At 36.8% G+C, this 23,524-nt stretch overlaps 3 protein-coding genes across 3 annotated transcripts; 1 reads left to right on the top strand and 2 right to left on the bottom strand.

Moving 5' to 3' along the window:
- Positions 1–5,839: 5,839 nt before the first annotated feature.
- Positions 5,840–14,912, bottom strand: LOC145779286 (ELMO domain-containing protein 2-like). The gene is made up of 7 exons (XM_082590828.1): positions 11,766–14,912; positions 11,536–11,662; positions 11,257–11,386; positions 10,537–10,611; positions 9,762–9,889; positions 9,301–9,434; positions 5,840–8,302 (listed from the first exon to the last, which is right to left on the bottom strand). Exons 1-7 carry the CDS (start codon positions 11,968–11,970, stop codon positions 8,151–8,153), a joined length of 951 nt encoding a protein of 316 aa, XP_082446954.1. The 5' UTR covers positions 11,971–14,912; the 3' UTR covers positions 5,840–8,150.
- A 911-nt stretch (positions 14,913–15,823) lies between these two features.
- On the bottom strand, positions 15,824–17,763 carry LOC145779285 (TBC1 domain family member 20-like). The gene has a single exon (XM_082590827.1). The coding sequence runs from the start codon at positions 17,723–17,725 to the stop codon at positions 16,586–16,588; it is 1,140 nt and encodes a 379-aa protein (XP_082446953.1). The 5' UTR covers positions 17,726–17,763; the 3' UTR covers positions 15,824–16,585.
- Positions 17,764–21,161: 3,398 nt separating this feature from the next.
- LOC145779459 (uncharacterized) lies at positions 21,162–22,220 on the top strand. Its single transcript, XM_082591053.1, has 2 exons — positions 21,162–21,464; positions 21,671–22,220. The coding sequence occupies exons 1-2, from the start codon at positions 21,166–21,168 to the stop codon at positions 21,774–21,776; spliced, it is 405 nt and encodes a 134-aa protein (XP_082447179.1). The 5' UTR covers positions 21,162–21,165; the 3' UTR covers positions 21,777–22,220.
- Positions 22,221–23,524: the final 1,304 nt, after the last annotated feature.

The raw sequence follows: 23,524 nt of genomic DNA, 5'->3' as shown, positions 1-23,524 counted from the left end.
CGATCAATATTACTGATTCAATGCTTGTCTGTGCGTTGTAGGCTAGTTATGCAAAGAAGTCTGCTGGAAACATAGAGGTCAAATCTATTTTTGCCGCTCCAATAAAGCGAAAACGTAACGGGTTCACTGATGGAAAAAGTTTACCGCTAAAATATTGATTGCAAAAATGTGTTTATTCTTTGAGCTAATAAACAAGGGCGTAGGTTAAACCGCTTATGAGTAGGTTATATCAATCACATTCATGTTTTAAAAGTAAAGTCCTTTAAAAGGTTAAGGGATGGGTATTGCGGTATTGGCAGCGTTTTCAGTTCGAACACATACTTTCGCACAGGGTGCGTCTGGGACTTAATAGAACACGTGTTTTTGTAAAACCATCTTCCTTTTCATCGCTTTTTCAAGATTTAATTTCGATCTTGGTAATCTGAAACTCCGCAAAGAACTAAAAACCAAATTCAAACTTTTAGGAAAAAGCTGGCCAAACATGTAATATATCCTACAAACAGATACCTCATATCTACATTGATTTGGACAACAAACCTGTCCCCAGTCATGACATTTAATTTGTGTTTGAATAAAGAAGAAATGAAATATTCGTTAGTTTAGGCGAACTGTTTGGTCGAAATCGGATTATTCATAAATCAATCTTATTTAAATAGACACGTGCACATTTAGGCAAGGTATCTCTTAAATATTAGAGTAAAATTTGCACTATTAAAAAATCCAAGATTCAGTTCCGTTCAGTTGTTTTTATTTCTGACCATCACAGCAATACACGTCAACATAGCAAAGGTCGAGAAAAAGGTGGAAGCGACGAAACGCGAACGTTAAAACGTGCTTGTGATCGAAGTAAGTTGAAGGATTTGGCACGGTCGCAAAACCTTCAGAAAAATTTAAGATAAAAGAGAAATAGCCTAAAAGAAAATGCTACAAAAAAATATAAAAAAAAACAGCCCATGATATTATAGCTTGTAGCGCCTGATTTGCCAGATTTTGATTACAGCTACTGCTAGTGTTTGACTGACATTTTCTGAGTTTTTTTTTTTACTTTTGCTGTCTCCTTGTAATATAAAAGCTTTTTGTTGCCTTGGGGAAGCAGTAGTAAATGAGAAAAAGTAAGCTTAACCCATATCCTCCTGAATCAAAATTGTTTTGCAATTTTTTGTATGTATATTATTTTTAAGGTATCTTAACCAAATTGAACAATATTTTTGAAAAAAAAATTTGGTGGGGACAATTATCAACAATTTTTGGCCTGTCAGTTTAAACTGACGTTAGGAGCAGGAGGGGGCATATAAAATAAATACGAAAAAGTTTTCTCGGTCAGTGTTTAGTCTAATACGTATTCAACCAAAGCAATAATGGAAAAGGACAAAAAAGTCAAGAAATCACTACATGTTAACGAATCAAATAAATGTCAAAGTATCAAAAGATAGGAATGTTCTTGGTTGATTCAACGTCTGGCGATATTGATTTATCGTAAAAGTGTACTTTATATTGGTTTGAAACCATTTCGTCTCACATGTTCAATGTTCACCCGGCTTGCGTTCAGCTGAAAGAGCCCAATTCTGACATCATCTATTTCATGTGGTACTCCTTAAAACACTGAGGATGTAGGCCAACATTGCAGGTTTCACAAAAATAAAGGGATGTTCCAGAACATCCTGGTTTGGCGCAGCGGCGTTGCTTCCCTTTTATGATCCAGTGTTGGGCAGTGCTGTATTTTATATGGGGTTGCGGAGATGCCCTGGATCCCGGAAACAGTATATCTGGAACATCTTTTCGATAAAGCTAGTGGTAACTTTCAACAACTGCTCTTCTGAAGCCCAGATCATCTAAACGAATTTCACCAGCATCGGTCTTGCGATGGTGATATATTTGAAAAGCATTGTTGACTGCCATATCAATACAAAAACGAAATAATGGCCACCACCATTTTTTGCTTCTCAAGTTGATCATATACTTTGAAACATTTTGATCCAAACGGTCAACACCACCCATGTGTTGGTTGTAAACGTGTATTACATTTGGCTGCTGAATATCAATCTTTTTTCTCTCTTGGTTACTATATCGCTTCGCTTTTTGCAGTGGGTCTTTTCCTGCAAAGGTTGACAGAACATTTACTACTTTTCTGCCTTTCCATCGGATAGCAGCAATGTTATGTGATGTCTCCACAGCAACATCCGAGGCAACTCTGTGTAACTTGTCAACTTCATTAACTCACTTGAGGGGAAGATTTTCCATGCGGTTAACTCTGGTTGTTCCTGTAGCTGCAATAGACTTTTCACGAAGGTATCGCAGAAGTCCCGGACTTGTGAAAAAGTTATCCATAACCACATGATAGTTGGAACTGGACTCGCTTTGTGGAGGTAGATGTTGCATCAAATGAGCTACTTCTGCAGCACCCATCCCAAGCCCAATATCCTCGTACTCTTCCAGCTGGGAGTCTTTTCCTGCATAAGGGCGGAATTGTACGCAGTAGCTTGACGGCTTCGCTAGCAGTAGCACCCACAGTTTATAGCCAAACTTTATAGGCTTCCCATGAATGTATTGCTTTGCGCCATGTTTCCCAAAGTATGGTACCATGCTTTCATCCACACTCACATGTTGTTCAGGTTTGTAGTTTGCAAGGCATTGTTTGTACACTGCAGCAAAGAATGGCCGGAGTTTGGAAAATTTGTTACTTTTGTCTAATTGCTGGTTGTCAGAGAGATTGTTGGGAATGCCCCCATTCCCAACGATATCCAATTCAGCATAAGCCAACAACCGTCTACCACATAGATTGTCTGGAATACAATCCATTTCACCACCATCATCTTCATCTGTATCCATGCCATCATCTTCAGGAGGAAATATAACTAAATTTGCTTTAGAAACGACTTCCGATATTGATTCTTCATCAGTTTTTAACCTTTCAAGAGCTTCCAATGCTTCAAAAACTGTCAATGTGTTGCTATCATGCAAATGTTTTGCCATTGCTATGCTGTATGAAATCAAAAGATGTATGATATATCACTACTTTTAACTTCAAAATGAAGCAGTTATACCATATTATGTTCACCAATTGACCTAGATTAAGTTTTCGTTTTCTAATATATCAGCTTTTTGCTTGAGAATCACGATGTTGTCAAAATAACCCCTAAACTCAACTATTCTGCACATAATTTGTAAAATCATTTACAATTTACATGCTCCCTTCTGCTCCTAGCGTCAGTTTGAACTGACGGAAGCGGAAATGGTACAAAACTTAAACAAACAATCATTTTCTTCTAAGAATGCAAAATATGGATACAGCAATGTTAGTTCTAACTAATTTCGTGGTTTATGTCATTATAACACGATCCAGTAAAAATTGACACCGCTATAATTACGAACAACAAAAAATATCCATTTTGGAAATTTGATCCGTTATATCCAGTCGAAGGATCAACGGAATTTCACTAAATGTACTATAGTGTTAGGTACAGACCTTACGAACCTCATAACATCCTAACTGGGTTTCGACAAAACGGTTTGTAATCTAGAAACCATCTAAATGTGCTGTCAGTTTAAACTGACGGTAGGAGGATATGGGTTAAAAACGCTGAATCAGACCGTCATTGAAAAATTAACAGTGAGCGGTGAGCCCTGAGGATGTTAAAACCCATTGCGTCATCTGGGGAAAACAGTAACAAAAGCGTAAAAATATACTTTTTAGATAAAATTTATTTAATCATTAGCCAAAAGTTAGCAAAATCTGAAAATATCTAAAAAATGAGACAAATCAGGCCATATCTTTAGGTAGCCATGCTTGTTAGATACTATAGCCTACTCATGTTCAGCAAACATCTGAAAACCTAGACCAGTGTTTCTCAACTTTTTGTGGTTCACGACCTCTTTTAGGTGTTTAATGCAGCCTGCGAACCCCTTCCTGCTCTCTTTTCTATAGATAAGCTATAAAATAAGCTGAATGTCATAACTTTTAATGTTTGACGTTTCAAACCGGCCTCATGGCGTTGAAAAAATTCTAAATGCTTGCTGATATGATTGGAATGCTTTGTTTCTAAATGTCGTTTTAACTTTGATGGCTTCATAAATTCAGCACTGAGAACTACCGTACATTGCACAAAACACATTGTGGCTTCTCAATGCTGTTGCTAACTATGGAAGTAATGCCAAACAAATACTCTTCAAAATATTTTCGTTTCTTGTCCGTGGTTTTTCGACAACTAACGTTTTGAGACTGTTAAACAGGCTGACTAAGTTCATTCGTTCTACTTGAACAAACGATGATAAATTGGCCTACAACCGAGCTACGCGTTCTCTTTCGTAACAGTGCAACCAATTAGTCCCTTGCTACGACATTACCGTATACTAAAGTGATTGCTACAAAGGTTTTTCGTTTTTCCAGAATTTTTTGCGACCCCCATGACAGGACCTTTGAGAAACGCTGGCCTAGACTATTTTTATCTAGTGTTAATCTATTGAATGAAAACAAGCCCTGGTGCGGCCAAGTTTTAAATTAAATTGCGAATGACGTCAAAAGAGCTTTTCAACAAGCTTATTATTAAAGAAAAATTCCTTTATAGAAGTCAAGGTTTACAGCTTTACAACCTGGAATTAAGCCTTTTCAATTAAAACTGTAGTAAATGGAAGTAGCGGTCCATCAAAAGCAAGTTTTTTATGAATCAATGTATCACAGCAAAATCAAACGCCTGCAATTTTGCCACCGGAAGTTTCTGTCTGCAAATTAAAATTAATTGTGATGCAAAAGAATAAAATTATAGAAAGTTACAACTTAAAAGAAAGCGACAAAGATAAGCAGCTAAAACAATCGTCGGCAGCCCTCAAAAATGGATTCACAAAAAGAAAAAAAATCCACTAACTTAACGAGTTAGGCATATACGCACTTAAAATAAGTGCTACGGTCTATCAGTTCAAAATTAAATAAATATAACCGGACGCCAAGTTCACATTGAAGCGGATGTTTTTTTTTTAATAGATAGTTTTCGAAAGTTTTCAATTACTTTGTGTATTCCGATTTCTAATTTTGAAAAAGTAATTGAAATTTCTGAACTCCAGGTTGTAAAACTGTAAACCTGGACTTCTATCGAGGAATTTTCCTTCATAATAAGTTTGTTGAATAGCCCTTGTGAAGTCAGCCGCAATTTAATTTAAAACTGGGCGGCATCAGGGATTGCTTTCAAACAATAGCACTGAAGAAAAAAACAGTTTAGTTTTCGAAACGTTTATTAAACATATTTAGCCTACATTTTTGGCTCTATTTCTTGATTAGATTGACCAAGCGTTTCAACCATTTTCTCCATAATTTGTTCTGTTCCTATACTTTATCTAATGCCGGTAGTCTAATTTCACAAAGTATCATTTGAAAATTACCCTGTTCGCATTGCGGGGTAAATGAATATTTCGGTATTAGAGCAGACTTAGCCAACTAAACAAATCTAACTGTATGTTTATAAAAATACTGCAAAAATGTGGAGAATTCCGATATACTGTGATATGCAAAACCTTGTGGCCAATAACTTAAGTTACAGTCAGATTTGCTCAAGAAAAAGCAATACAAGTCAAGCTGAGAATAAAAAGCAGCTGAACAAATTTACGGAGCTAAGTGAAGAGATCATAGCTTGGAGTTATAAATTTAGTAGGTCTACATTAATTTGAAATACGCAATTTAGACTACAGTATCTATGCGTAATGTTACAAAAAGAAAAAAACTGAAAAACTCAAGCTGTCTGTACTAAAATCTGCCTTCCAGCACCATTGGCAGTGCGATATCCTTACTTTCGCTTAATCAAGCAAGCGGTACGATTCACTAGCTTTTGAGCGCATTCATGAAACCGAATTGCCATTTCACAGTGAAAATATAATTTTGATTTGGTCAAACGAGCAGACGAAAACAATTTACTGGAGAACAAATTGGCGCAATATGATAAGATTCATAAGTCATAACAGATAAAAAAAATAAACAGAATAGTTTGTCAAGTTTAAATTTTTGTGTGAAAAGTATAGCCTATAATGGCTTATCAAAGTACTGTATCACAAAAACTAAGAAAACAATCAAAGTACGAAGTCGTCATCATACCTTGAACTTCCGAAGGGCCAGAAAGAGCACACAGGTAAAAACACAACCGGCTTAGTAGTAGGCTAGCATCGTGAAAACGACGTTTGAAACAGAACAATGCGTAACAAACTGATGATGGTCACCATACTTATGCCATTAAAACTATACAAATAAAAGGGAATATTTTTAAATGGTAGGCGAAGTTTTTTTTACTTCCAACGCAGAAATAAAAGACAAGTTTCGTTTACTAGAAATGCGATCACATCCTACAGCAAAAACATTAAAAAAATTACGCGGATTTCAAATTTCTGACGCAGACCGGACACATGTTCGTGGCTGACATGACACAGTCCAGCTTCCCGTGACATTACAACTTCATGATGTCAAGGCTAATCACGACCACCGTGAAAAAAACTCGAGAAAATGGTTCTCGTACTAATGTCCATGCATTCCACCTCTTTTCTGAAAGCACTCAAAAACAATCTGTACGAGACTTCATTCCAAGCCTATGTAGGACCACTCACGAAAACTTGCGGCGTGGTTTGAGCAAAAAGTCGGAATGCATGGGCATCAGTGACAGAACTATCTTCTTCTATAGTTTTGTTTTTAATAGAACTGAAAATGAACAGTTTAGTTTTCGAAACGCTTGCTGAACATGAATTTAGTATCTACATTTTGGGCTCTTTATTTTTTGATTAGAATGACCCGGTGTTCCAACCATTTTTCTCTTAAATAATATATTTTTACAATAAAAAAATCAACGCCGTGTGATATTCTGTAGCAGGGATTCTCTCTTGCAGATATTTTCAACACCATAACCCCTGCACGCTTTGTAAAGGTGAATTTATCCCAACCAACTACTTTGGGCATCAAAAGTTGCAGAGTGCACATGTATCATTCAAACCTTATTCTGCTTCATTTAGAAAACTCATGATCAGCTAGAACCGACAAAAACTCAACTCACGTGTCATAAAAACCCCAACCAACTTCACCAAAACAAATCAGAAATGATATGGCCATACGTCGACAACGGAGCAATATCTCAGGCTTATATATAAAATTAGTTACGGTCTGCATTTTTATGGTGTGGCTTTCCAGTTGTATAAACTTTATTTCATGTTTATGACCAATTTCCAATCACATCATACCAAACATTCCAGAGACAATAATGACACAGATCGCTGACGTAACGTACTAGTAAAGCTATAAAAATTTTAAACCGGTTATCAATAGATCATATTTCTTTTTCAATGAAAAGGCAACTTTTCCTTCATCCATTGATTGTGATGTTGAATTAACATTGTCTGGTATTTTTTGAAGATCTTCTTATCTGACCTTCACACAATTCTTGGATATCTTCTTGATGTAATCTTCAGACATTTTTTTTAGAAAAAAATATATTTCTGTTTTACTTATCGCAAGAGTTTAACTAAACTGCCATGTTGTTCATGGAGTAGCGAGGTATGACATTAATTGCCAGAAACCATACTTACACCAAGGGTTGGATACACCAACAAGAAGTCCTTTAAGCGACCGCTTAAGCGAGCTTTCTGATGAGTAAGTTGATTTTAATATGCTATACTCGCAATGTACGGCACATCCCTTAACAGCACAACTTCAACAACACAACTTCAACAACACAAGATATAACAAGGCCAAGATAACTAAAAATTAAGTAATAGCGCCTAGTTAGACATTTAATAATTCTTTTATATGAGATGGAAATTTAATTTTGCTACCCCAGTAATGTAAGCGATATCTCCTAACAGGGCAACCTTAAGATATAACCAAGTTTTCGGGAGTGGTGACAAACGGATCGCGTCATTCGGAGTGCGTCATAAAGACTTGATCCGACTTTACTAAGCAATTTACTGAAGAGAAATGAATGATGTCAGCTACACCAAAAGTTGGTATAGTGCTGCCACAACGTTTCCCGAAGGAAATTCATATAATAACTGAACATCTTATTTATATTTATCCATACATAGTACGTAAGTATAACTGTCAAGGTAAAATAAAACTATTATTTAACTGTCTCATGGCTGTAGTAATGTTCCTAATGTGTCAGGCAAGTTTTCAAAACAATCAATCTTCATGGTTCTTCAAGAACGAGTTTGGCGCTGGGAACGTAAGTTAGCAAAGCTTCTATTGTCACTTTGAATTCATCGCGTATCCTTCCGAATGCCATCACATTTTCCGGTTTCGATTTCATCCAAAAATTGTCAAATTCATAAAATAGATAACCTGAAATGCACAGACATCGTTGCTGCGTTAAAATGTTATCAACGTATGTAACATCCGGAACCAAATAATTAAAGACCTTGTATAAATGCTGATGTTTGTGTAAGCAAAAGTACAAACAAGTTTAACGTTAGTTAGCAGCAGACATGGTCATGCGCAGCAAGCACAGAAGCTTCGTGATCGAAGAAGCTTCAAGATCAAGCGGAGCTGGTTAGACTCTCGGGGTGTGCACTTGAGCAACGCATTCTAAGAATTGCTTTCCATTCAGCGGCACCTAATGGATGGAATAATTCCTCGGCAACAACACTTCAACAATCAAAATACTTCACTCTGTTAATCTCAGTAACCGGCTCTGCATCAAAAGCCTCGGCAAGTATGCGAAACTACCAGGAATAATCTATCAAGACTTTGTCAGTCCGAGGATAGAGGTCCAAAATCAACCAACTAAGCAGAGAACACGCACCGTATTTTTTCGATTTCAAGACGTAGGGCACATTTTTTTTCTCATTCTATTTGCGGCCTATGCTCAGAGCAATCTACAATATTTAGTCCTTTAACGGGCTCGTCAGCGGATGTCTCAGTTCAGTTTATTTTTTGTTTTGTTGGCGTGTGGTGTTGTGCCAGTGCAAGTACACAGCCAACATATGGTCACGAAACAAACAGGAGAGCGAAAAGATAAATCCTCAGTGAAAAAGAAAAAAGTGTTCAGAGAAGGTTTACAGCATATGCAATATGCATACATTAGTTACGTGTACCGCATGTATAACTACACTGAGGTCCATTAGAGACCGTTTGCAATCGACTCGAGGGTAACTTGAAATCGAGAAAATATGGTTCTTTAGTGTGGAACCCACGCACAGTTAACAAGACTATATTGCAGTCAGTCATTCATATAGCAGTGTATTCAGGCACACCAAAACAAACGACAACAAACAAGATATTTATATTGCTGAGAAATAAATAATTATGAAATCTGAAGTTAAAAAAACAAACACACTCACTAAAAACTTCATGGAAATTATCCATGGTAGGTCTTCCTTGCACCGTGTTGTAAAAATGTGTTCGAAGTAAACCAGAGCATAAGAATTCGTACGCCATGCTAGTGATATTGATGCCTACAATGGCGTACGAATACCTGCAGAGCATAATATGCAGTCAAATTGAACATAAACATGATACAAGCTTAAATCTAACAAGCAACAAATTTATTGTATATCTTCACTTTATTGTTTAACAAAACACATTGTATAAAGATGGAATTTTAGTTGGTGAAAAGTCAGCAGAGCTCATGATTTTAAAATGCATTTCTATCTTATATAAACGTGTGACAGTAGTGCAAATGAAAAATATGATACTATCCAACAATTCATTAACCAAAAGTATGCAAATCTTCGTTTTTAGATACAACTACGCATCAGTTTGCAATGCCATCAAAGGCTTTTTATCTCTATAACTAGTTTACCCGTATTTGGGATGGTGGGAATGCAGCAACGCTTTCCTGCTCACTTCCGTATGACGGTCGGAAAAGTAAACAAGATTCTCAAGGCTTAGGATTCCCATTCCGCGGAAATCCGTTTTAGGATCATCACCCTGCGTCAACACCAATGCAAAATCAATTCACGTTTTGGCAACTGCTTTGTTGAAAGCGATATTTTTCGATGATGGCGGCAAAGATGATTCAAGAGAACGATAAGCAACTTGTACTTAAATTATTTATGGCTTTTCTCTTTTCAATAAAAACAAATTTTCCTAGCGGTTGTCCGCAGGCCTAAGCAAAAAAGCGACCAGCAACTTTTCCGAGTTCAAAACATTGAACTACAACATAAAAATTGCATTTTGCACGGTCGCATCCTATTAGAAGTTTAATAGCATACACAACGCATGTCATACCACCGCTTGCAGCCACTATAAATCTTACATCCATAACCATATTTCTGGAAGATATCATGTTATGATAGGCCAAGTAATTGTCAGACAAAAATAAAACGTTTCAAATTCAAGTGTTGAATTCAAATATTTTAATTTTCGATATGCATAGAAAGCTGTTCCATCAATTTGTTAACAAAGTCCCCCAATAGTTTAGCTGGATGGTTTTACAAAATCATAACTGTGAGATTGGTCGACAGTCAACCTTCAAAAAACAAATAATAAAACAACTTTATGAAAGCGTGTTTGATTAACAAAGAACAGTACAGGAACTCTTATTCTGATCTAACACTGCTGACAAATAAATTCACCTGAAATCCAACCGTACCCCACTGCTTTGAAATTCTGCTGTCCAGGGGCATGTCTGGTTGTAGCAAGGTCCAAAGCTGTAACATTACCGATCGCGATAAATGTGACAAAATATAAAATAAATGAAACTAAAATACCAAGTACAATACTGTATAACAGGGGTTCCCAACCCTTTTTACACTGTGGCGTGTGGCCCTTTTTAAAAATTTTAAAAAATCAATGGCCCCCCTATTTTTTCAACCTATTGAAAAAATTAAGAAACGTCATTTTAATTTTAAAAAAACTTGTTTATACAGCAACCGGTACTATAGTATTTTTATTAAATTTTAATTTATTTTGCTATATAGTGTTGGAGTGAACTTAGAAATAATATATAAATTAAAAAATTATTATTTTTCAAATTTTTCCATGGCCCCCAGGTTGGGAGCCCCTACTGTAGTGTATAATGTAGCCAAGAATTCCGCAGCAGTGATATGCCACTGTGCAACAAAATCTTATGTTAATCTAATTGAAAATATTCATGAATTTTGAACTATACAAGGTAACATTTTCTACTACCGTATGCATCCATCTTTTTCAATCGTATTATATATATACTATTACTATAGGAACATTATATATCCTTGCATGAGCAAAAAACTAAATGAGCTGTAAAAAAAAAACTCGGCGAAGCCTTCATCACACGAACTGAAAAAGTTGACTTGAATGAGCAAAGTACGGACCTTTAAAAGCGTTTTCTCGTGTTCTTCATTATCGGAATCAAATTTCGTTCCTCTGCAATTCTCCACTGAACAGAAGAGCGAATCATATCCATAGATTTGCTCCAGACAAACTTTTAAAGACTTGAAAAATCTAAAAAAAATGTTTGAGCATGTCAATGGCATAGAATCTGCATAAAAAAAAGAAAAAAAAAGTTATCACCTTGTTTTTTTTTCAAGTGCTGATAAAAAAGTTTGCACACACAAGTTGATAATATGAAAGGGTACGTCAAAGCACTCTACCTGGAATTAGTAGTAGGATCAATATTCTTTAAGACCAGTATGTCTTGAATGGAAGAATCTAGATCATTTGGCTCGACTTCAATAGTTTTGCGTACAAGTGGGAGTTTCGATCTTTTCATGTATTCCTCTGATAACACAAAGATAATTGTATGAGCACAACGATAAAGAAACGATAGGAAATATTCAGAGCTAACAACAACTCAACTTCATGTAAAAAAAATGCTGCATACCTAACTTAACTGTTTGAATGCCATCATTATGTTTTTGTAGAATTCTTTGCAATTCACACGTTCCAGTGACAAGTCGTATGATCCATTTTAACAAAGACCGAATTAATGAGATTTGATACAACAGCGTTAAAAGCTGGGCACCACTTTCTGTTTTTACGGGGACTCTTTTGGCCTTTTTGCCGACTAACAATTCATGTTCAGGCATTTTACTTCTGTACCCCTGCGCTCAAAAAGAAAGAAAACATGGCATTACAATAACCTGACTTAACTTGCACAGTATTGCAACAAACAGCTATTAAAACAAAGGTAGTGGCTACACCAGAACCTCAATCACCAATACCATCAAACGAAATTGTATCATAAGTAAATTAGAGTGGAGTTTTTTTTATCATATTCACGTTTATTCTTGGTGATGTGATTTGGATTTAAGTGAATTGGTAACGAGAAAACATGAAAGCGAACGAAAGCAACAAAAATAGAAGTGAAAAAATTGAACACAATTAGTAGAGCATAAGTTGTCGAAAATTAGAATTCGTGGTTATGACCGAAAATGGCACACTTTGGAATTAGATAACCAGTAAAATTCGGCCATAGTGACATTTCGCTATAGGAGCATCTGTTGCAAAGTCCGGTTTTCAAACTACATGCATGTAGAATGCGGCTACAGTGACACTTCTTTGAAGGTCCCTTCAGGTGCCACTACAGGCGAGTTGTAATGTATACAAATTGTCGAGAAACATAGCACACAAAAAACATTGAAAATTACAACCCATGAGAAATTATTGCATTGAGCATTGATTTTTTTCTTGGTGATCAGTTCTTTTCCTGCAATATATAGCCTACCATCTGGCCTTTTTTCAAGTATCACCACAACAACAAGTACTAACTATGCAAGTGAGCATTGCATATCACTAAGCATGTGAATAAATATCGACACCAACCACGAATTCTATACCAAATACTGACAAATATATGGAAGCAGACGGCAGCAGTTGACTGTGGTGTGAATATAATTAGTTGGCACTAATCAACAGTCTTACCTGGGGCATTCTTTAATAGCTTATTGAATTGAAATAAAAATTGTAAGCAATGGTACAATGAACATTATTACCATGAGGTGCCTTCTTTAAAGAATATGCAATGCAGTATGCATTACAAAAAAAATATTATATACATGACTTGCATAATCCAATGGACAAAGAACATCAATAATGAATTTTAATAAACAGCCTGCCAACTATAAGGCTCGCTAACTTTTTTGCTCATTTTTTTCCAAAACACAAAACATATATTCAAGTATATACATTTAATGATAACTTTTTCAAACAATTTCCTCTACCACTTTGTGATCTTCACAAAAATCCAATCAGGCAAAACATGTGAATTAAGCCATTTCAACATTGTACTTTTTTTTATCAAAAGTGTTGCATAACAATTAGGCTGGGCCAAAAAAGGGGTTATTTTTAAGAATTTATACTACGAGGCTGTAAGTCACCTAAAAGTTGTGAATGGGTATCAGGAGCAAACCCATGATAAATTTTTTATTTTTTGATGACATCTTACGGTCAGACAGTCCGTTACCATAGCAACCGTTTCCGGCAAGACAACAAATTGACTAAATTGGTGATTTTTCAGGCTGTGAATGACTGTCAGGGCTCATTTTGGTACCAAAATATGCAGAAAAGACTGCCAAAGAGCATGGAACATACACACAATGTCTATGAAACAATTAATTTCACTTTTAAATAAAAAAAAACATATTTTCTTCACATTTATGGTCAATTATTGAACAAAATGAAAATTAGTTATCCCGAAATCTACCAATGGAAGTCAATTACTTCCAAGTAACATCAATACACACTCATACAATAAACATTCATATTAGTCCCGTACAAAACAGAGATCAGAAACTTTTTTGTCACAACCTCAGTTGACGTTGCCTGTCCAAGTGTCCATGCACCTTCTCTCGGACACCCTTTATAACTCTGTATAGTGCCTGGAGTGGAGCTGCTTTTCAGATTTGGAGGTTTTTTGTGTTCAAATCTGTGGCGAGTCCTAGTGCCCGCTTTGCTGCGTCATTGACAACACGGAGGTTGGCCACAACTTTCTTGCCATGACGGTAGTTGTCTGAGGTGGTCCATTGTGAAATGGGGAGCTTGACAAAGCTGGAGTCTATATTCAAGAGCTCAAACATGCTCCAAGAGTCATGTCCAATGAAGTCTTTGAGGGCTTTTGTGCCCAATTGATGTGAGGCTGGCATCTCCTGTTTTCTTGTCTGTGTACTGTCTGTCGCGTCATGGTACCTCAGAAATCAGCATAGCCTATCTCATCGTCTGTTTGTCAGATGATGTACGTTCCGAGAAGAGTGCCAAAGAGACCAATCTCTCTGAGAAATACCACATATGATTTTGTAGCTTCTGTCTGGCCAGAAAAACAAAGGAGAAAAATTTGGCAGGCCACTTCATTGGGTCCTTGCTGATACTGGCCTCTGCCTTGAGGAGGTTCTTCACTAGTGCCAGGATGGTGCATCGGCAGCACTCGTGCACGTTAACCATGCTTTTGTGTAGAAGATTGCCAAGAATACAGCAAGACTGGTGAGTGGTGATGTCTTCCAATTCTTCGGGTGCATATACATCCTCAAGCTGGTATCGGAAGAGTGCCACCTTAAACGTGTACAAAGTCTTGCTAATCCAATGGGCGTGGTGGAATGCCCCAGGCGCTTTGATGGTGATGGATCTCCGACTGGAAGGGACGGTCCCTCCAAGAAATAGCAGTGTCAGTTCTGTCAGCTCCAGGTAGTCATGTCGAAGTGTCTCCTTGGTGCTGTTCTCGATCCATGTCTGAAGGAAGGTGATGGTGTTATGTATATAGCCTGTCAACTCTCTTTATGGAGCAGTCACCTCGACCAATGTGTAGTTGTTGTGGTTCAATTCGCTCCAATTGTTGACCAGTCGCTTGAACAGCTGTTCATTTGGTTGGGCCATACACAATTCAGCAAGATGTCCCCCAATCAACTCATGGATGTGGTGTCTACATGCCAGTTGCAGAAGACTTCTATCAAACTCTGTCTCAAGTCCAAAATGTCTGCCTCGTGTTGCCAAAAACTCCTCCCTTTTTTTGGTCTCTGTATCTGTTGACCTATTCCTCTTATTCTTCCTCTAGTTTGTATTCTTCAATAACTGTAAGGATCATCTGCTCTATCGCTTGCCACGATTTAAGGGTAATACTAGTATTTGCTCACCAGTCCTGCAAGTCCTTTGTTACAAGTCTGGCGGAATCCAATGTATAAGACTGAAGATGGCTGGCTTGCTACAGTTGTTTATGATACCCATGGTACTGAAGAAGAACCTGTTCCCCAGTTTGGATAAAGGGCCAGTGAATCCATGGTTTCCTGGTAGAGCTCAACCGATATATTGTATCGACTATTTTTCGCCGATTTAATAAACTCTCTTGTTTTAATTATGTGCATGCGGCTGCACACAATCCATTTTTGCACGCAGCACGTGGGTATGTTTTTGAATGTCTTGTTTTGTGCACGTGGAAGGACGCTCTTCTAGCTGCCTATTTAGTTGGTGCTGCCTGGTTAGAGTTCCCGCTCCAATTGCTGTATTTGTGCTTCTGTTTATCGGGCTAGTGGCGGTGACACCGGTCTTTGTGCGAATCCTAGCAGAAACTCCTGTCATGTTGGACTGATTTACGATGACAAAAGATGTTCTCTTCTTGGCATTAATGCTGAGAAACTATGTTTTTATCTTATCGATATCGGCCTGGAAAAGTGATATCGGTCAAGCTCTATTTCCTGGTACACTGAAGATAGGGGGACACTTGTAAAGTAAAAGAGCCACAGCAAGTTCTTGGTTTTGGTATTCATGCCTTTAGAAATGAGGCCCAGCAATTAGAAAACAAATATGCCTATTATTACAGAAAGTTTGAGTTTTATACACAAAATCCAAACAAAAATGACTTTTTTGCAAATATTTTTTATTAAATTGTATCACACCCACTGTCTAGTTGTCATATCATATTTGGCTTTCAATTCTGCATCATTTGGTACCAGCAGCATCTCTGAGGGTCATTCAAAGCGTGATAAATCATTATTTCAGGCATTTTATGTAGTTGTCGGTAATGGTTTCCACGGTAACAGACTGTCTTACCGTAAGACGTTAATTTTTTTTCATCAAATTTACATTTTTGTGTTTCTGACACTCACTCACAACTTTTAGGAAACTTACATTAAATTCTGAACAACTTGTTTTTTTTGGCCCAGCCTAATAACAATACATGTGGATGACAATACATTTGACATGAAAGTTTAAAGTTTGCAACATTACAATTCAACCCAAACCAATATCAGTGGGCATTAGGTTTATTAAATTATTCAAGTCAATTCTATACCCCCTGTAATGTATGAAGGAAAACAAATGAAGTAAATCAACAATTTCCAAATTAATATAATAATCACACACATTATGGTTGATTGATACAGGTTCTGAGTGTAGTGATGCAAACTGAAACATTACCAAACTCTTGCAATGGGATGTTGCGATTTGCCCACTGATGAAATCAAGAACTGTTGACGAATTACATTATAAATAGCACATGACACAGAAAACTTAGCCACCATAATGATGTCAAATTTTCCCATAATGATGTATCATTATATGCATTACTACGAGAGAAAAAAATACGGTTCAACAACATTTATCAAAATATCACTTATTTTTTATTCATGTCTTGCTCAAATGATAGACCTTCATTGCTTCAAATGGCGACATTATTAGTATATATTGCACCATATGGAATATATTATAAAATTAACTCTATAGAAAAGAAAGTAACTCTGGGCTCCACTCAAGTAGCTGAGTTGCAGCTGCAACTGCAGCAGCACCAACAGCTCCGCCGAGAGTTACAGCTAAAGTTTTTGCTCTTGACCAACCGTTTATTACAAGAACATTTGACGATTCTTTGTTTTCAACATTTTCATCAATCGATAGTAAACCAAGTCTTTGCAATACCACATCAGGAGATTCGTGATGAGCTACAAGCGCATGATCACAGAATGTTGAAACTGCAAGGTTGTTCTTGTAATATTCTGCTGCGTTTTCAGCCATGAGCGATGGTGGATATTGAATATAAAAGTCTGAAGCTTTGGAGATTAACGTTTCCAAGTTTAGATTTGGGTTTCTTGCAGCATCCAGAAGGACTTTATACACACGTGCCATTTCACACTCTCCGTCCATGATGTTCTCTGCATTATCTAAAACAATTTCAGCTGCAAAGTACACTGGCATAAGCGGATGGCAAGAAAGAAAAAAATCATATAAGCGTTCGATATCACAGCGATTTTTAATGACATAGCTGAACCATGTAATCAACCAGCTAATGGCAAATACAGTCCCTACTTCTGATTTTTGCATATACGTTACAAGTTCAGGATTAGATTTATCCAAAATTGGAATTAAATAGTTTAATATGTGAGATGTACTGTTCATGGTTGGATCCATAAAGTCTCGCAAATAATACATTGATAACCTTTCAGCCAATGGAAAAGCTAAATCTTCACCACAAACTAATAAAAGAGTAATGCAAATATCGTGATATCCTTGATAATAATTAAGTTCAGGATGCTTACACAAAACACTTAATATTAAGTCAGTGAGTTGATCTTGTAATGCAAGAGTTTCTTCTTTAGACATTTCCTGTGGAAATCTTGATCCTGATCGGTCCACATCCAAAACCACCTGATTAAACTCTGAATGTTCTCGAACATTCTTTGGTCGTTCTGGTTGATCGTTTGGTATATCAAGAAGATGAGGCCATACCTTTTTTCTCGTCACACTGTTGACTAAGCCACCAGGGGAAATTGATAGTCTGCGCAATAAAACTAAGCCAACAGGTTCAGAGTGAAGAGCTTTTTCAATTTTCTGAAGTTTGATTTGTAGTTTAGCTTGAGTGCACATAACTTAAGAACATTGTTGTTGGTAATTTTACTGCTACCAAAAAACTCCTGAAAATAAATAACATCGTCCAAATTAAGCTGTATAATATAAAACAGAAACTTACTTTTTCATGAAGACATACTTACTAGTTACCTATGAAAAAAGCACAGATATAAAAGTGTAGTTTTTTTTTGAAAATGCTTATGTAGCCTATATTGTTAACACAAAATCTGCATTGAAACACGTAGTTCTGTGCAAGGGTTTGTAAACATTTAGAACTGTAAACCTTTTGCAGTTCACTGTGGTCATTGTCTTTCTTTTTATAATTTATTAGGCCTAGGCTATATTTTAAAGTTTAAATTCAAGGATTTCTCTTTCAATTCTTGATCTTTTCAAACAAAATTTTTCACAAAACATTAGGTCTGGACTCTAGACCAAGTGTTTTCAAACTTTGCAGAACTACATACTCTACTTTCTTGGTGAAATTAGTATATACTGTATATAGGATACAGTACCGTATATACGATATGTGTTATAGCATTCACAGACATTTAGCATAAACTGTATGCTTTTCAAGATACAAAACTACCTTTTTGGGGTAATTGTATTAATCATCCCTTTGTATGCTCATTTACACATATGTGGAGTGTGGAAGTGTTTAGAGTTAATAGTAATGTTATGGTTTAATTTATTGTGATTGTACAACTGCCACTGAAGGTTTTTAGCAACAACGCTCATCTTTAATTTTGTGTTAGATTAGCGATAACAACACATTACCCAATTTATCCTCACTACTCACGAAAGAATACAATCGGTGGGCTACTGGACTACCATTTTAAAGTCTTTGGTATGACCGACCTAAAATTGATCTCAAGAGAGATACCAGCACTAGCTGAGCTGGTCTGTGTTAGGCGTTGCTTCACAAGTAAATCAATTCAGAAAAATGGTTTAGAAAGACACACATAAGGCATAACAATAATCGGAATGGCCCGTTTCGGTGAGTCTGATTCGGTGAGTCCGATCCCTTAACCCTTTCGCTGCTATAGGTATGTCTAGTTCCTGTGCTAAGCCTTTTTTTACAAAAAAATATGCATTTTGAAATGAATGTGAAAAAAGTACTACAAGAGATTTTTTGAAAATTTCTTTTGTGTATTAGACTTTAAAAAAGGTTAGACTAATAAAAACAGGCAAAATTTTACAGTTTTGCGCAGTTAGATTGTCACCTTGGTGTCATGGCAGCCATTTTGGATTTTTTTAATTTTTGTGAAATTTGTGAAGAAAACGTTTTTTTTGTAATGAAATGTACTTAGAAAGTCTTTTTGCTTACTAAATATGGATAAAGATACACAAAACAAACAAAATCAATTACTGCATAACATTTAAAAAATGAAACTGGTAAAAAAGTAATAAATTAAAAAAAAAAAAATTTAGAAAAAAATATGCATTTTGTAATGAATGTGAAAAAAATAAGCTCCTATAAGAGCTTTTTGAAAATTTCTTTTGTGTTTTAGATTTAAAAAAAGGTTGGACTAATAAAAAAAAGAAAAATTTTGAAATTTTGCACAGATAGATTGTCACATGACTTCGTGGCAGCCATTTTAGATGCTTCAATACGGACAAAAAGAACCATAGAATACCATGTAAAAAATGAAAGATACATTGAAAAATAGTTATAGGCTAGTTTGTAGCCTACATAGTGATTGTAGTCTTCTATCATATAATGCTTTTCAATAAATGTTTTTGCTTTCTTTCACAGTACAAACTTCAGGCTGTTGAGTTTGGTGAGAGCATAATTTGGACATTTACTTGTAGGCTATACGTCTGATGAATCTCTGTTTTCTTCATCAGGTGCAGCCAGGCCCGGATTTAGGGAGGGTGCAGGTGCCCCGAGCCCCCCTTTTAAAGGGCCCCCTGACGTAGAAAAAATGTAATTTTGTGGGGTTTTTTTCGTTTTCTTTGAAGTTTCTGCAAAATGCTGTGCAGTGCTGGATTACTGCTACTGTACACGTAGAGGTGGTTTTTCGCGCCGACGGAACTAAAAAAAATTTTATCCGGCGGCCCCTCGATCTAAAAGTGCCCCCGGCCCCCCATCAGCTAAATCCGGCCCTGGGTGCAGCTACAGAATAATCCAATTCTTTGTGGTAAACCCTAAAACAATCTTTATCTGCATGCAGGCCTGGCTTGGACAGTCAGGGCAAACTTGGGCGGACCATAAATGCGGCTACTTGGGCGGACCATAAATGAAAGTCAAGCGCCACGAATGGAAAGGAAATCAAAAAACGCCTGAATGGAAGTCAAGCGCCACCAGGCTCTATTCGTTCAGCCCCGATGCCGACACACGCCCCATCGGCCTAACGCTACCAAGACAGGCATGGGGGCGCCTCAACCGTCTTCGTACAGCGTCGGGCTTTTCCACTCAACCATGCACCAACGAGGAATGGCCTCTTCCTCCTCCTGTGGTGCCAAGAAACAGACCGCAGACCACATCATCAATGACTGTTCTATCTTCAAGCCATCTAATGGAGTGGAAGGTCTGCGTGTCATGGATGATAAAACCAAAGACTGGCTGCTCTCTAGTAGCCTTCCAGTGTAGTCCGGGAACATTGTGAATCTAGGGTGGTAAAAGGATAGACCCTCGACCCCATAGGCTCACACGACGACGACGACGACCACCCTCTTCATCATAGTCAGGAGACACATCCATGGATCTATCGTTAAGATGTAAATCATCAAAATCATTCAAATCACATTCCCAATCACTCCCCGGGCTGTCAATGTCATAGTCACCATGCGGTAATGAAACTTCTCTATCAGCAATATCAAAATTGTCCTCGCTGTCTGTGTCAGCAAAAATCTGACCTACCGCTTCCTCCACATTGAATCGACTACCTCGCTCATTGCTCCCCGACATTTTAAAGTTTGACGTTTTGAAACAGCTACAAATAACTTTTAGTGCATAGAAACAAGCCAAGCTGGCGCGTGCAAGTCAATAACTAGCTTTAACAAGGTTTTAACCGACTACCCGGTATTACCGGGTACACGCATTTCACCGACATGTTGCTATACCCGGTAACACCGGGTACACGCACTGAAAGGGTTAACGGGGGATTTTTTCAATTTTTTTTTTAATTATCGGGTACCGTAGCCTAATTATCATTGTCGCTTTAGAGTTAGGGGTTAGAGGTTAGGAACTCACCGAATCGGACTCACCGAATAGTAGCAGACCCAACAATAATAGGCTAATGTTACGCTCACTGAATTATTACCGGTACCATGAATTACTCTCACTGAATAAGTTTCAGGGAATGCTGGAGTAGCAGACATTGTATAGGTTCCTGTATTTTTACTGATAATATCATACTAAATAATCCAAAGCTAAAAACAAAAATATATTGAACTGCAACATGACTACTGAGGACAAGGCAAAGATGGATGAGCTACTAAAAGGAATGGAAGAGATTATGAAAAGTCAAAAAAGGTATGAGCAAAAGTATGCTATGGTCCAAACCACTGCTGCACCCCCTGCTGTTGCTGTGTCTTCATCTTTTACAGATGGACTTCAGCAGGCCCAACACTTGGAGCTGACGGAGCTATCCAAACAAGTTTATGCTCTTCAAGAGCAAGTTTGGGAACTCCAACGCTCCGTATACAGGACAGAGCGCAAGCTAGATGACCTGGAGCAGTATGGGCGAAGCAATTGCCTCATACTTCATGGATGTACTGACGCCCCAAACAAGGGAAGTAATGTAGATTACTCGAAGTATGTGGTAAATAAGATTAATCAAGTAGTTAAACCAACTAACTGCCTTACTGTGAGTGACATAGACGCATGCCACCCCTTGCCATCTAAAAAACTCAACAAACCAATAATTATTAAATTTGTTAGAAGGATGACAAGGGACGAAATTTTTTATTCAAAAAGCAAATTAAAAACTGATTCTGATGGTCCTAAACTATCGATCACAGAGTCCTTGACCAAACGACGTCTGTCATTACTTCGTCAAGCGAGAGAGGCTTTTGGTTTCAAGGACGTCTGGACATCCAAAGGAACAGTGTGGTGCTTCTGGAATAACAAAAGGCAAGTGATAGATGATTTTTCAGATATTGCAAAAATTTTTAACCATGCATCTTAATCTATTTTGTTAGGCTATAACATTATGCAGTTTTCAATTATCATTTGAAGCTAAACAAATCATATGATATTTACCAATGACAATAAAACCAAACTCGGGAACCTTTTTACTTTATGCATTCTCTTAAACCTTAGCTTAGCTATCTTTTAAGCTTAGCTTTAAACCAACCCTATCTTATACCTTTTTGTTTTTCAATTCCTTGTTTATACATGATAATAAAACCAAAATGTAACTATTGTTCAAAAACAATCAGAAAAAATCAAAAATATATTAAGTGTTTAACTTGTCCCATTGAAGTTCATGTCAAATGTTGTAAAAAAAGTGCAAATTATCATGACATACAAAATTGGACATGTACCTTATGCAGTGACTGGAATCCCCCTTTTGTCCATCTATCCAACGCCGAATTAATTACACTGGTTGAAAGCCACAGTGTATCAACAAATCTTACCTTCAAGCCTGATCAATTGAATGATATGTTTGCTAGCACATCTTACACAAATAACAATGACATAGATGACCTTTTTATGCCTAACATATCTGAAACATATGTAGACTCAACAACTGTCAATAAACTAAAAATGGACTGCTCACTGGGGCCAGTGCTCTCTTCATTATGCATCAATGCTCGATCTATTGTTAATGTAAAAAATTTCACCAAACTTGAGGCCCTGCTGATGTCTATAAACATCAGTCCTGATTTAATTTCTGTAGTCGAAACATGGATTCAGCCTAATTCAAAAGGTCCTTACTTAAACCTACCGGGCTATACATTCATATCAAATGCTCGAAAAAACAGTCGCGGTGGAGGAGTAGGAATATACTTAAAAAGTGATATTATGTATACCAAGCGTGATGACCTAACCATTATGAAAGAAAAAGTATTTGAGTCTATTTTTATTGATATTTTTGTTGGTGGTAAACAAGTGACCTGTGGTAGCATTTATCGAGCACCTGTATTGGAAGCTAAGTCAAATTTGGATTTTCTTGATCTGCTTAGTGAGTGCATAAATAACATAGGTACATCAAAACAATGCTATATAATGGGAGATTTTAATTATAATCTATTGGATTATGAAAACATCAATGTAGGCAATTTTACAGACTTGATGTTTTCAAATTCTTTTTACCCACTAATTAATAAACCTACCAGAATAACTGACACCAGTGCAACAGTCTTAGATCAAATATGGTCCAATGTGCAAACAGGTAATGAAACTCGCTGTGGAATTCTAATTAATGAAATCTCAGACCACTTCCCAGTTATGTATTGTACTAACATTGGAAAACCCTCAGTTACATGTCATCAATATACCAGATCATTTAATCTCTCAAACATACAAAATTTCTCAAATGCTCTGGAAAATATGGACATCACTTGTTGCTTAAATCAAACTGATGCTGATGAAGCTTATGAGTCATTCATAGGAGAATATACCAGTCAATTTAATAAGCATTTTCCTTTGAAAAAAACACCTTTAAAAAAGAATAATTCTTGGTTTGATAAAGAACTACTACATCTATTACGAAGAAAAGAGCGTTTGTTTAAAAAGTACATATCAAATAAAACTATTCACTCCAAACAGAACTACACCTCTGCAAGAAACTTATACTTCCATACAGTTCAGCAAAAAAAGAAGGAATTTTATAAATCCGAATTTGAAAAGCAAAAGTTTAATATGAAAGC

The sequence above is a fragment of the Aplidium turbinatum genome, chromosome 11 (genome assembly GCF_918807975.1).
Source record: "Aplidium turbinatum chromosome 11, kaAplTurb1.1, whole genome shotgun sequence".
NCBI lineage: Eukaryota > Metazoa > Chordata > Ascidiacea > Aplousobranchia > Polyclinidae > Aplidium > Aplidium turbinatum.
The sequence above is the reverse complement of the archived record's forward strand: the minus strand, read 5'-3'. Positions and strand labels throughout refer to the sequence as shown.